General features: G+C 50.7%; 1 protein-coding gene across 1 annotated transcript in view; it reads right to left on the bottom strand.

Annotated features, from left to right (window-relative positions):
• Positions 1-7,133: 7,133 nt before the first annotated feature.
• Positions 7,134-10,478, bottom strand: part of LOC107106964 (PCTP-like protein) — a 27,597-nt gene continuing 24,252 nt past the window's right edge. The window contains exon 6 of the mRNA XM_015407180.1: positions 7,134-7,346. Coding sequence (XP_015262666.1) covers positions 7,134-7,346 — 213 coding nt within the window. The remainder of the gene's footprint in view (positions 7,347-10,478) is intronic.

The following is a 10,478-nucleotide window of genomic DNA, read 5'->3' as shown; positions in this document are numbered from 1 at the left end:
CAATGTCCCGCCCATCCCAGAACACCCCCAAAAATCTCCCACCATGTTGGGGAGGGGACCTAGCAACCCTAAGATAATCTCCAGGAAGAAGTGGCAGGGAATGCTTCGCTGACCTGGCCGGACCTGGCTAGGGGGTGAAGAAACAGATATAATACAAACTCCTTGCAACAGGAAGGAAGTCTCTTTCGTGCTTGGTCCATCAGAGGAAACAGATCTCATAGCTAAGGTCTGGGGGAGGAGACAGACATTTTGACCATGTGCTTGCCTAGAGAGCTGGAGCAAACTTCAAGGTAATGAAACCTCTGTAGAGTTATAGAACTCCTAAGCTAAAGAGCCTGTCCTATTTTCTAACATCTGATAGGGCATGTATAGAGAGAGGGACAGAGGATTTGCATTTCACCCATTTCTTTTGTAACCCTTGCTCTATCTGGTGCTGTGCTAAAAGTATGCTTGTAAACGTTTTCTTTTAAATAAATACATTATAACTTTGGATGCTGGGAGTGATTCTCTGTACCACATAGACCTCCACCAACTCAGACACACTATTTTAAAAGGAGCACTGGGGGAAGGGAGGCAGTTAGCAAGTGGCCATTCCTCCTGGGTCACGGAAAACAGTGAACTGTCCCCATGGTGACCAGGCACGGGGCAGCGGGAGACATAGAGGCAAGCCCTCAGAACTTAGAAGGGAAGCTGGGGAGTCCTGATCCTCCCAGTGAGCAATTCTGTACAAAGGTCAGGTGGTGGCAGCAGTTACCGACGAGAGAGAAAGCCTCTCCAGGTGTGAGAAGAACCCAGGAGGACGGAGCGGAAGCAGGGCCTGCAGGCCAGAGCAGACCCATTCTGCCACAAAGATGTATAATGTTTGTATGTTTGTTCACTTCATTTATACCCCACCTTTCTCCCCAATGGGGACCTAAATGCGGCTTACATCCTTCTCCTCTCCCCTGTTCTATTCTCACAACAACCCTGTGAGGTAGGTTAGGCTGTGAGTGTGTGACTGGTCCGAGGTCCCCCAGCAAGCTTCTATGGGAGAGAGGGGATCTGAAGCTGGCATCTCCCAGACTGCAGCCTGGCACCCTGACCGCTACACCACACTGCCCCCTGAAGGTTCACAGCATTCTCGTGCTACAAACAAAATCAATCAGGTTGCCTGGCAAGATTTATCTCTGACACGCTGGTTTGCATACTTTTCGAGATGCTTATGGACTGAGAGCTTTGCAGTTTTCTATTCTCTTCTCGGTATTGAAGTCACACTGGGCCGTCCATACTTAAAGAACAGCGAACCCTGCAGGGACTTCCAACTAACATCAAGAGCTGACTGTGGGCGGAGAACGTTCTACACTGGCTAAGACTGCTATATGACTATTAAGAGCCACTAGCACTTTATTATGATTTTTAATATTTGTTTTAACGACAACTATGTTTTATTGTAATTGTCTGCTTTTATGTGAGCTGCCCTGAGCCCGCTTCGCCCGGGATGGTGGGGTAAAAATCTGAAAAATAAATAAATAAATAAATAGTTTCCCCAGATTTTCTCCCCCCTTTAAAGCTCAAGACAACATTTGCTGGTCTCCCGTCTTGTGGCACTGCACACCTCCCCCAAGATTTCTTAAAGCTACTAGACTGAGGTTCTGCGAATATATCCGCAAATCCCATTGTTACAACTCACTGGTCCCGGAAGACTTTCCCTCATTTAAGGCGGCAAGGTATTCCCTGACCAACGCTTTCTCAGTTCTGGGCAGCGATCATGTCCCATCAACATTCATGCTGTGTTTGTGAGATCGCTCGTGGTTCCCCTTTTAGGAGAAGGCAGAGGCAAAATACCCATTGGTCTTGTTGATAACGCTTCCATTTTCCTGGTCTCTCTCTTTCCCCCTCCATCTTAGCTCCGTGACCAGCTCATCTCTGCCAATCATGTAGGACACAGAAAAGACCATTTGGGACCAGTTCCCAGTTTGGTGTAGCAGTTAGGAGTGCGGACTCTAATCTGGGAGAACCAGGGTTGATCCCCCACCCCTCCACATGCAGCTGCTGCCGTGACCTTGGGTCAGCTACAAGTCTTTTCAGAACTGTTCTCTCAGGAACAGTCCTTGAAAGAGCTCTCTCAGCCCCACCCACCTCACAGGGTGTCTGTTGTGGGAAGGGGAAGGGGATTGTAGGCCACTCGGGAAACTCCTTCGAGTAGTGAAGGGAGGGGTATAAATCCAATCCCCTCCCCCTCATCATCATAATCTTCTTCCTCCTCCTCCTCCTCCTCTTCTTCTTCCTCTTCCTCTCCTCCTCAGTTCTGCTGTGGGTCTTAGGATGGCTGGGAGAAAGGTAGGTGTATAGATATTCTCAGGGCTATTTTTGGGCAGGAACGCACAGGAACGGAGTTCTGGCTGGCTTCCGAGTTGGCCACGCCCAGCAGGAACTCATTAGCAAAATAGGCCACACCCAACATCAGAAACTCATTAGGATTGGCTACATTAGGGGTGTGTGGCCTAACATGCAAAGGAGTTCCTGCTACAAAAAAGGCCCTGGGTTTGGACGACAAACAAGGTAAACAGAATAAGAAGGAAAAGGTGGGTGTGGCTGGGTGACCACAACACTGCGAACATGGGGGTGTGGCCTAATGTGCCAATGAGCTGTGCGGCCTAATATGCCAATGAGCTGTGCTGTCAGGGGTGTGGCCTAATATGCTAATGAGTTTCTGCTGTTGGGTGTGGCCTATTATGCTAATGAGTTCCTCTTGGGCTTTTTCTACAAAAAAAAGCCCTGGATATTCTAGATACATAAATACACAAAGGTGGAGCTTAGCTGGCAGAAGGGAGGCAGGACTGGAGCCATGCCTACCTTGATCCCATCATAGCCCACCAGAAAAATGACAGTAGAGCGATCCAGAGCCACCTGGCCCCAGGGACATTCCGACCATTGCTCTGAATAGCTCAGCAATTAAGGTGCATCTGGACACAAAACCTTTAATTACATTAACATTCTCCAAGAAAAACAAAACCAGAAACCCAGCCATACACAACACCTTTGGCTAAAAGATCCCCCCCCCCCCAATGATTTGATACTGGACACACACAGCCAAGACTGATTCTAACATGCCTCCTCCCCACCTGAAGAATCCAAGTCTTATTTGGAAACGTTCCTAGGATTTGGGGACTTCCCACACCTTCTGCCGGTCAAGGGCCTCCCCCCTGAGTTCCCCTGGATCATCTTCCCCTTTTGCAAGATTGGGGAAATGAAACACTTCAAACATTAAGTTCTATAACTGAAGGCAGAATATATTCCCCACCCCCCAAGTGCACATTATTTTACCCCCATTTTAAATAAAAAACATGTTTAGCTCCCTAAGTTTGCCTGTTCCTTCCAGATCTCTGGATCTTTACCTGGATGGTTGCTTGGATCTTTGCTGCTGACCCTGCCAGGTACTCTTCTGGCTTTGCACTAAACCTCCCCCGTGTGTGTGACTGTGTAGGTTGCCTTTGGATTATGGGCTGCTCTGAGGACTTGGACCTTCACCTGAAGGAAATGGGCTGGTAGGCGACTATGCTCTTGGTCTACATCTGTAGTCCCCCTTCTTGAGTGCAACACTTCATTGCATAGTGTGTATGTTTATTTGGGATCCTTGCATCTCAACATGGGCATTGTAGTGCTTGGTGCTATTTTTGTGTGCTTGGTATTATCGTGGCTGGTGTGAGTGTACGTTATTCCCCTGAGAACTTTTCCTGTTTTGAGATCACAGAGCTCTGTACCATGTGGCTTAAAAGCCTTGCTACTTTGTAAAAAAGGATCCCATACTTACTTCTGCGTGCCTCTCTCCCCAGGCCAGGTATAAAATCTGAGCCTTTAGCACAGGAATGCTAGAGAGGTTACTTCTCCTGCCCCTGCCTGCAGCACTGTTTCCTTCGTGGCCCAAGGTCCGAGCGGCAGCAGCAAAAAGAAACTGCAAGCACAGAAAATGTTATTTTGTCTTGGGGCACGTTTGAGCCGGTATACATGCCGGTTTCCTGCCAGCCTTGCAGTTCGAAAGCAAGAAATTGCAAGTAGATAAATAGGTACCACTTTGGTGGGAAGGTAACAACGTTCCGTGCACCTTGGTGTTTAGTCATGCCGGCCACATGACCACGGAAACGTCTTCGGACAGCGCTGGCTCTTCGGCTTTGAAACGGAGATGAGCACCGCAACCCTAAAGTCGGATACGACTGGCTTTCGAGCAAGAGAACCTTTACCTTTACCTTTTTACATGCCGGTTAGAAATGGACTAATTACGCGCGATCACACAGCCAACATCTGCCTCCCGTCTCTAGCCGTTGCCAACCGGCTCAAACACCCTTTAAACCGGAGTATTCTGCTACCAGGTCCCTAAGTGGTGTTTTCCTGCTCCTACGGTTCTAGCCGCATGTTCCTGCTGCGTGACGCGCCTCCACCAGTGTAGAGCCACTTCCGCTCGGAAGCCTAAGGCTTCCGCTTTTCGTCCGCCCCCTTTTTTTTTTGGCGTCGGCGGTATGCACTTGGGTGAAGCTTCGCCCCAGCGTTAATAAAATGAATTTAAAAACGGTGCCTAGTTTTAGGCTTCAGATGAGTCCGGGACCTCACGGAAGCCAGCTTCGCTGTAAAAGTTTCAAGGGAAGTCTTCACTTCAGGGCATTCTTTATGGGATAATTTGTTCTGCATATGCGCAAACTGTGAAAAAATTAAAATAAAAAAACGCGCCGACGCGCTGCTTTGTGGACGCCCGGGAGCGATGTGCTGCGCTGTGAGAGAGGGTAATGTGACCGCGCTTGTCCTGGATCAAATACAATCCGATTGGAACCAGAGCAATTTAAACCGCTCCGGCATGCTATCTGACTGCACCCGTGAAGTATTTTAACTTTTCAGATGTTTCTACAATCTGGGGGTGGGGGGAGGTGTCAACCAGGTTAGCTGAAATATCTCCCTTCTCTGAACATGGCCCTGATTTGTGGATTTCGGTATCCCAGATGGGGCCAGAATTAGGCATGTTAATAAAGGATGAGGCAGAGGAAATGGATGGAAGAAGCTTTTCCACCCTCTCTAATAATACTAGAACTCAGGGGCACCGAACAAAACAGTTAGGAAGTAGGTTCAGGATGATCAAAAGGAAAGACTTCTTTACTCGACAAGTCATTAAAGCAGTCGAATTCACTGCCAGCGTAGGTAGTGATGGCCACAATCACAGATGGCTTTAAAAGGGGGGTTACACAGATTCAGGGAGGAGAGGTCTGTCAATGGGTACTAGCCATGGTGGCCGAAGGGAGCCGCAGCAACAACTGTGGGGACTGCCTTTGCACCCAGTTGCTCTGTGCAGATCGTTCATCCTGTGCTGGGACCCTAGTCTTCCCAGTGTAAGCCACAGAGCCACACAGGGCTTTTCTGCATTTGTATTTTCCTCACTTGTGTGGTCCAGTCGCTTGGATCTCCCCGTTCTGTGCGTGTTTTGCTCCCTCTAGTGCTGTCGCTTGGATCCCCCCTTCGTGGCCGGTATACATGCGGGTTAGAAAAGGACTACGGTACATGCTGGTTAGAAATGGTGCGTTTTGCTCCCTCTAGTGGTCAATATGATATTACATCCATTTATGTCCGGCATAAAAACCTAGTTTAAATCTGCAGGGAGGTACACCAGACATAAACTGATAGAATATAGAATTGACTACTAAAGGGAGAAAACATGTGAAGAACAGACCACCCCCCAGAAGCGACAGGAACACACAAGGGAGGGAAATGAGAATGTGGAAAAGCTCAGTGAGTGTTTTTCCCTTAGATCCGCCCCCAGCCTTCAGAGCCCACAAGGTTCTGTCCTTGGTGCCGTTAAAGAATCAGGTTTTTTTTAAAAAAATGGTAGCTCTGATTTGCTTGCCTTGATATGTGAAAACAGATGCAGACACTGCTGAGTCTTTTTGCACTACAAAAGCACATTCATGGTCTTGGATCTTTATTGCTTTCATGCCCATACAAGAGCAGCAAGCATTCAAACAGAGCCCCACGGCAAAAGGCAGAATGACTCTGGAGAGGCCTTGAGGAAGCAGCTTGCATTCTCTAAAGTGTGCTGCCTTCCAGCGAAAGGGCTTCTGTACCTGAAATCCCCTGGAAGTACAGCTGATTCATTGTGTTTAAAAAAATCTCGGGGATTGTAGTTTCCTGGAGGGCCATAGGAATGTCCAATAAAAAGTTCTTAACATTCCAACAAAACTGCAGCTCCCAGAATTCTTTGGGGGAAGTCAGAGCAGTCCACCTGATTTGTAGCATAGGTTATCTGCTGTTTGTGGAAGAGAACGTATCGTTCCCGGGTGCATTCTCAGCCAAGCAGGCGCTCTGTGAGCTGGTTTGACACAACCCATGGAGGAGAGGCACGAGAAATGGAGAGGAGTGGACTTGGGGTCCTGCTGAGGGAAGGGGAGGAGCTGAAAGGCACAGAGTGGTCCATCAGGAAGGCCCCATTCCCTGCCAGTGTGAGTGCGCCCAACCTAATTTGGTCGGGACCCTTCCGGTGCCAATAGTCCCCAGAGTGACATGATGCCAAGCTGTGCAAATGCCCAGAATGCAAAGCGGCTAGCCCAGGAGGACTCCTGACCTACACAGGTAGAACCTGGCTGTGCAGGAAGGACAGCCTACCTAGTCAGTCCGGTGGGGGGAACTCCTGCCTTGGGAGATTATGACCGACAGCATGGGAAGGAGACAATTTTATGCCATGCTGACAAATACCGTCTCTCTGTCAGTAGTCCCCAGACCAGAGGTGTGCTGCCCAAGAGGAGCAGTGCCACGTGTCGCTCTGGGAGGGGTACAATGGGTGGAGACGTAGGAAGGTCTGGGGTCATGTCCAGTGTTCCCTCTAAGCTGAGTTACTGTGAGCTAGCTGCCAGCACACACATTTTTGCCTTAGCTCAGGAAGGATGGCTCCAGAGCAAATTAATTCATGCAGTAGACAAATCACTCACCCGCAACTTTAATGCCGGTAGCTCACAAAGTAGAATTTCTGCTCAGAAGACTCCACAGCTTAGAGGGACCATTGGACTCATGTCTATGTGCATGTGGGAAAGGGGACTGTGAGGGCAGTTGTGGTCCACAGGTGGAAGTGGAAGGGTTGCATCCTGGCCACCTGGGGGTGCTGAGGTGCCAGGGGCCGCTCAGGCCTCTTCGTCGCTGATGCGCGCCCGGTCTTCGGCCAGGCTGCTCTCGTCGATGTTCTCCAGAGAGTCGGCGTGCTGCAAGGAGAGCTCTGCCAGGCTGATGCTGGGCAGCGTGTTCTGCTCGGGGTAGACCCAAGGCTTAAAGCTGGGGTTGTGCTTCCGCTTCCATTCGGGATACTTGAGGCCTGCTTTGTAGATCTTCTTCATGGCCTGCAAAAGGAAAGCAGGTGGGTCGGCCAGGGCAGCGCTTGCCACGTAGGGTCCCCGGGTTCCCCCCCTGGCCACCGGCAGGGGATGGGGGGGTTAGGGTTGCCACATTCAGGGTGGGAAACTCCTGGAGATTTGGGGGTGGAGCCTTAGGAGGACAGGGACCTCAGGGGAGGACACTCTCCGAAGCACCCCTTTTCTTCAGGGGAACTGGTCACTGTAGTCTGGAGGTGAGCTGTAGTTCTGGGGGATCCCCAGGTCCCACCTGGAGGCTGGCATCCCATCAAGATGCTATTTCCCCCCAGAACTGATTTTGGAGGCACACTTACACATGAGCAGGGGTCATTTCCTGCCGGAGCTCACAGGAGCGGAGCTCCGGCAGTAAAGAGCCCAGGGAGCGGGCACATGCAACAAGCCCCGCCCCCTGCTCCCAGCAGCCCTCAGTCAGAGCAAGAAGCAGCCAGGTAAGCTGCAGAGCTCCCCCCGGTCCAAAACAGTCCAGTGGCACCTTTAAGACCACGTTTTATTCAGGTACAAGCACTCCCTCCTCTGCAAGGGCAGATCTGCACATTCTTCCCCCCCCCGCCATAGCTAGCAATCCCAAACAGTCCAGTGGAGCCTGAGTGGTGGGTGTGGTATATGCAAATAAATTATGCTAATGAGTTATGCTAATGAGCTCCTGCACTTCTTTTTTAATGAAATGACCTCTGCACATGAGAAGACAGCAAGGATACATAGCTAGGGTAGCCAACCTTCAGGTGGGGCCCAGAGATCTCCTGAAATTGCAATGGCTCCGCAGACTGCAGAGATCCGGAAGAGATGGCTGCGTTGGGAGGGTGGACTTTATGGCCTTACACCTTCCTGAGGTTCCTCCCCTCCCCCAGCTCCGCCCTCCCGAGGCTCCACCCCCAACTCTCCCGGAACTTCCTAACCTAGACACTCTCAGCTAATGGACTTGCTCTTAGAGGAGACTGATGGGAATGAGGCACGTCCAGAGCAACACAGGGTCCTTAAAGTAGCTAACTTATTTCTGTATTGTGGCACCGTGTGAATGCCCGCTGCTGCTCCCTGACCGCTGGGCTGTGATGGGGGAGGGGGATAAAGAGGGGGCACTTCCTGCCACTTCCATAAACAGCTGGTGGCATGGTGCAGGAGATTGGATGTATACCCTGCCCTTCACTTGGAGTCTCAGAGCAGTTTACCATCTCCTTTCCCTTCCTCTCCCCACAACAAAAACCCTGTGAGGTAGGGGGGGCTGAGAGAGCTCTTTCAAAGGGCAGCTCTGACAGAACTATGGCTTGCCCAAGGTCATCCAGCAGCTGCATGTGGCGGCGTGAGGAGTCGAGCCCGGTTCTCCCAGATTAGAGTCCGCGCTCCTGACCACTACCCCAGCCTGGAGGAAGGTGGAAACAGGGCCCAATTCCTTGCCATGGCCATGGAAAGAGAGAACAAGAAACAGGGTTGCCGACCTCCGGTTAGTGGCATTATACCCCGTTGAAGTCCCTTCCCTTCCCTCCCCAAACCCCACCTTCCTCAGGCTCAAAACCCCCCTCCCCCCAAAAAACTCCAGGTGTTTCCCAACCTGGAGCTGGCAACCCTAAGCATCAATGACTGTGGTTGTGGTAGTTCAGGGTTTCCCAGGGTGCCCTGGGGCCTTGGCCGCCGCCCACTAATGCTGACCCTGATGTCAGTCTTGGAGGCCCTCTAGGAATGCTCTTGATTTTCACACCAGTGTGTTCTGGCAAACAGTTTGGGAACAGCCCTTGCGATTTTTGACCCTCTCTCTTATATAGACAACGAAACCTTGCTGACTGGTTCAAGTGAGCGATTGCCGGAGTGATCATTTGACTTTTCACCGCGGTATCTGTGGAAGAATTCTCTACTTTGCTTTGTGAAGGTGAGGTCTGCGCTCTGCGAATGCTCAGAGGTGAAGCTCAAGGTACCCATTTCGAGCAGCCTGGTTAAAAATGGGAGAGCTTGTTTCCAAGCTGCAGAAGGAGGCCATAAAGTCAGGAGGAGGACAATTAATGCCACGTGAGAAGGGAAAGGGAAGGAAGAACTCTGGCCGATCCAGGTAGACCGTGAGGCCCAAATGGACTCAAGGACTCCTTTCCTCTGTCTTGGTGTATTTTCACAAGGGGGCTTATAGGAAGAAGGAGGGTTTTCCTTTGGAAAGCAGGGGCAGCCTGGGAAGTCTTGGTGAAGACAGACAAGAGACCAGACATGCTCTAGAGAAGAGACATACCAGGTGGAGAAACAGATAAATGTGAAATGAACAGACCATGTACAGGAAGCCTGGTACCAGTCAGAAACATCTGCCTGTCTCTTTAACATCACAGAAATAAGTGTAGGTTTACGGAAGGAGGATTCTGCGTTGACATCTATTTGATTTTTATTTGCTCAGCTGTGGGTAGTTGCTGTTCAGCTGCAGTCTTTCTACTTTTGAATCTGTGGATCGTTTATATACTTGCAGATAAACTCTCCCCCCCCCTTTTGAAACTGGAGTCATGTGGGCCTTTGCAGCCACAAAAAAGCCTCATCCTTGTCAAAGTATCGGAGAGAAGCGGGGAGTGCCTGTTGGCAGTATTGGCCAGGGGTCATTTCCTGCGGGAGCGCACAGGAGCGGAGCTCCGGCAGCAAAGAGCCCAGGGGGCGGGCACATACAACAAGCCCCGCCCCCTGTTCCCAGCAGCTCTCAGTCAGAGCAAGAAGCAGCCAGGTAAGTTGCAGAGCTCCCCCCCCCGGTCCAAAACAGTCCAGTGGCACCTTTAAGACCAAGTTTTATTCAGGTACAAGCTCTCCCTCCTCTGCGAGGACAGATCTGCACGTCCCCCCCAATAGCTAGCAATCCAAAAGAGTCCAGTGGAGCCTGAACGGTAGGTGTTGCCTTCTGACACACTTCCGGTGATGTCAGGGGTGTGTGGCATATGCAAATAAGTTATGCTAATGAGTTCCTGCACCAATTTTCCCACGAAATGACCCCTGAATATTGCTAAGAAGATATTTCCCCCTGTCCTCATGGTGGCTGAATTGAGGAGGGGATTCTGATTCACTATAGACAGTAGAGTTGCCAGCTCTGGGTTGGGAAATACCTAGAGATTTGGGGGCTGGAGTCTAGGGAGGGAGGGAGGGAGG

This window comes from Gekko japonicus, unplaced genomic scaffold, assembly GCF_001447785.1.
Source record: "Gekko japonicus isolate JY-2015 unplaced genomic scaffold, Gekko_japonicus_V1.1 scaffold4578, whole genome shotgun sequence".
Lineage (NCBI taxonomy): Eukaryota > Metazoa > Chordata > Lepidosauria > Squamata > Gekkonidae > Gekko > Gekko japonicus.
This window is presented reverse-complemented; position numbering and strand designations above follow the sequence as displayed.